The following is a 2,337-nucleotide window of genomic DNA, read 5'->3' as shown; positions in this document are numbered from 1 at the left end:
TGTATTACAAGAGAGTAACAAACACATAAAAAGAAGGAGGAGAGATAAGGGAAAAGAGTTGGTAGCAAGCACACATACCTTAGCAGGGCCGGTCAAGTTACTGTCATCCACGGTCTGGACAATGAACTCCCAGGACAGAGAGTCAACGGACAGCTGGGGAAGAGAAATGTGTGGGAAAAATATATATCCATTGTTACATCATACAAAATAGCACAAAGTTTTGGATTAGGAAAGAAAAAGCAGCAGTTCCCTGTTGCAGTTCAGCAGCACAGTTAAGAGCATGACATTGATAAATCAGCCCATTTACAATTACAATTCTACTGTGCATAAGAACTCGAGATGTTAATGTCCCCCCCCCCACCCCCCTCTTTGGGAATGGCCTAAAGACACTTCAGTTAGTAGCACCGCCCCGGCAGTTGGAGATTCTTCATCCTGTCCTCACCTGGTTCTGTCGGGCCGCTGTCTGCAGCACGGCAGTGAGGAAGCCCGTCGGGAAAGTGAAGGCCGACATCCAGAAGACCCACGGTGGACGTGCCAGGGTGGCCCACTTGGAGAACTGCTCCACACGCTGTACCAGGTCACGCGTCCACGCCGCCAGTGGCTTCATAGATGGGTACGCCTAGATGGACAGAAGGAACAAGGAAAGTAGTTCTTTTTGTAGTAAGAAGAGTTTTACGGCACTTGCAACACAATAAGGTCATATTTGGCGGCTTTTACGGACAAGCCGGCTAACCCAGATATCGGGGGTCAAAGAGAAGTACATCGCCACAATAACAGTCATTTAGTTAGAGCAGAAAGAAAAGCTAGACAACTACACAGAAACAATAGAGGAAAAGGAGGAAGAAAAAGGAGCAGAACGTACTAAAGGCCCCCTCCAACTACTTATGAAAAAGGATAGTTTAACTCTTTATCTCCGGCAGGCTGCTCCCAGTGGCTCGCTGTCGGAACCACCGTGCCGGTGAGCTGCTGACAGCAGCTTGGGCACATTCCTTTACGACGACTTCGACATAAATTATTTTCCGGAAATTGCCGAAAACAGATCTCTTTTATCAGCATTTCATTCATTAAATGCAGAATTATCGAAATAGGTTCACTTATTTTGATTTAATCATCAATTTAGTGACGATTTTTTCATTTTTAGATTTACTACCAAAACGGGGCCCGGCAAAGTGGGTTTACCCCATCGGAGATAAAGATGTACGAGATGATGTATAGAGAATCAGATCAGAGAGAAGGCAATACCTTCTATCAAACATTGGAACAATGTCTAGGGAAGAAGGAGTCTTGAAATTGATTACAGTTTGCATCGTACACAAGTTTAGGACTTCAACATACTCAGGCACTAACATAAATTAAAACAAAACACAAACAAATACACATACACACACACACAGACATTCACATACAAACTCACAGAAGCACACAAATACACAACACAACACACACACACACAACACTCTCTCTCTCTCTCTCTCTCTCTCACACACACACACACACACAGACACAAACACACACACGCACACACACACACAAACACCCACACATACCTTCTCCCAAGTGGGTGGCACCCGTCCGTCAAAGACACACACACATACACACACTCACATCCACACACACACCCACACCCACACATACACACACACACACATCCACACACACGCGCGCGCACACACACATCCACACACACACACACACATAGACACCCACACATACCTTCTCCCAAGTGGGTGGCACCCGTCCGTCAAAGATACACAGGAAGATGTTCTCGAGGTCAAGGGTCATGACCACCAGACCCTGGATACCCTTCTCCAACAACATCAGGGAAGCTCTCATCTCATCCAGTAGCGCGTTGTAGCGCTGAATCTATTGTAGTGAGGTGGAGAAGATAAATAGATGGATAAATGAATAAACAACAAAATATATACCAAAAAATGAATAAATAGGTAAAGAAAGAAAGAAAGAAAGAAAGAGAGAGAGACAAAATAAGAGAGAAAGAAAGAAAGAAAGAAAGAGAGAGAAAGAAAGAGAGAAAGAGAGAAAGAAAGAGAGAAAGAAAGAAAGAAAGAAGAAAGAAAGAAAAAAAGAAAGAAAGAAACAACACTTCTCTACTCCCCCCCAGTAAGGTGTTGTAGCGCTGAATCTGTTGTAGTGAGGTGGAGACAAGAAATAAAGATAAATAGATTAATAAACAGCAAAAGAGATACAAACAAATGAACAAATAGGTAAAGAAAGAAAGAAAGAAAGAAAGAGAGAGAAAGAAATAGAGAAAGAAAGAGAGAAAAAAAGAAAGAAAGAAAGAAAGAAAGAAAGAAAAAAACAACACTTCTCTACTCCCTC

At 43.0% G+C, this 2,337-nt stretch overlaps 1 protein-coding gene across 1 annotated transcript in view; it reads right to left on the bottom strand.

Annotated features, from left to right (window-relative positions):
- The window catches only part of LOC101847496 (dynein heavy chain 2, axonemal), a gene marked incomplete in the record, with an annotated part of 126,218 nt that overhangs the window by 6,981 nt on the left and 116,900 nt on the right, over positions 1-2,337 (bottom strand). Inside the window, 3 exon segments of the mRNA XM_035970017.1 lie at positions 79-153; positions 443-619; positions 1,714-1,863. Coding sequence (XP_035825910.1) covers positions 79-153; positions 443-619; positions 1,714-1,863 — 402 coding nt within the window.

The sequence above is a fragment of the Aplysia californica genome, unplaced genomic scaffold, assembly GCF_000002075.1.
Source record: "Aplysia californica isolate F4 #8 unplaced genomic scaffold, AplCal3.0 scaffold00209, whole genome shotgun sequence".
In the NCBI taxonomy this organism is placed as follows: Eukaryota; Metazoa; Mollusca; class Gastropoda; order Aplysiida; family Aplysiidae; genus Aplysia; species Aplysia californica.
Note: the sequence above shows the minus strand (reverse complement) of the source record. Positions and strands in the feature narration are given on the sequence as shown.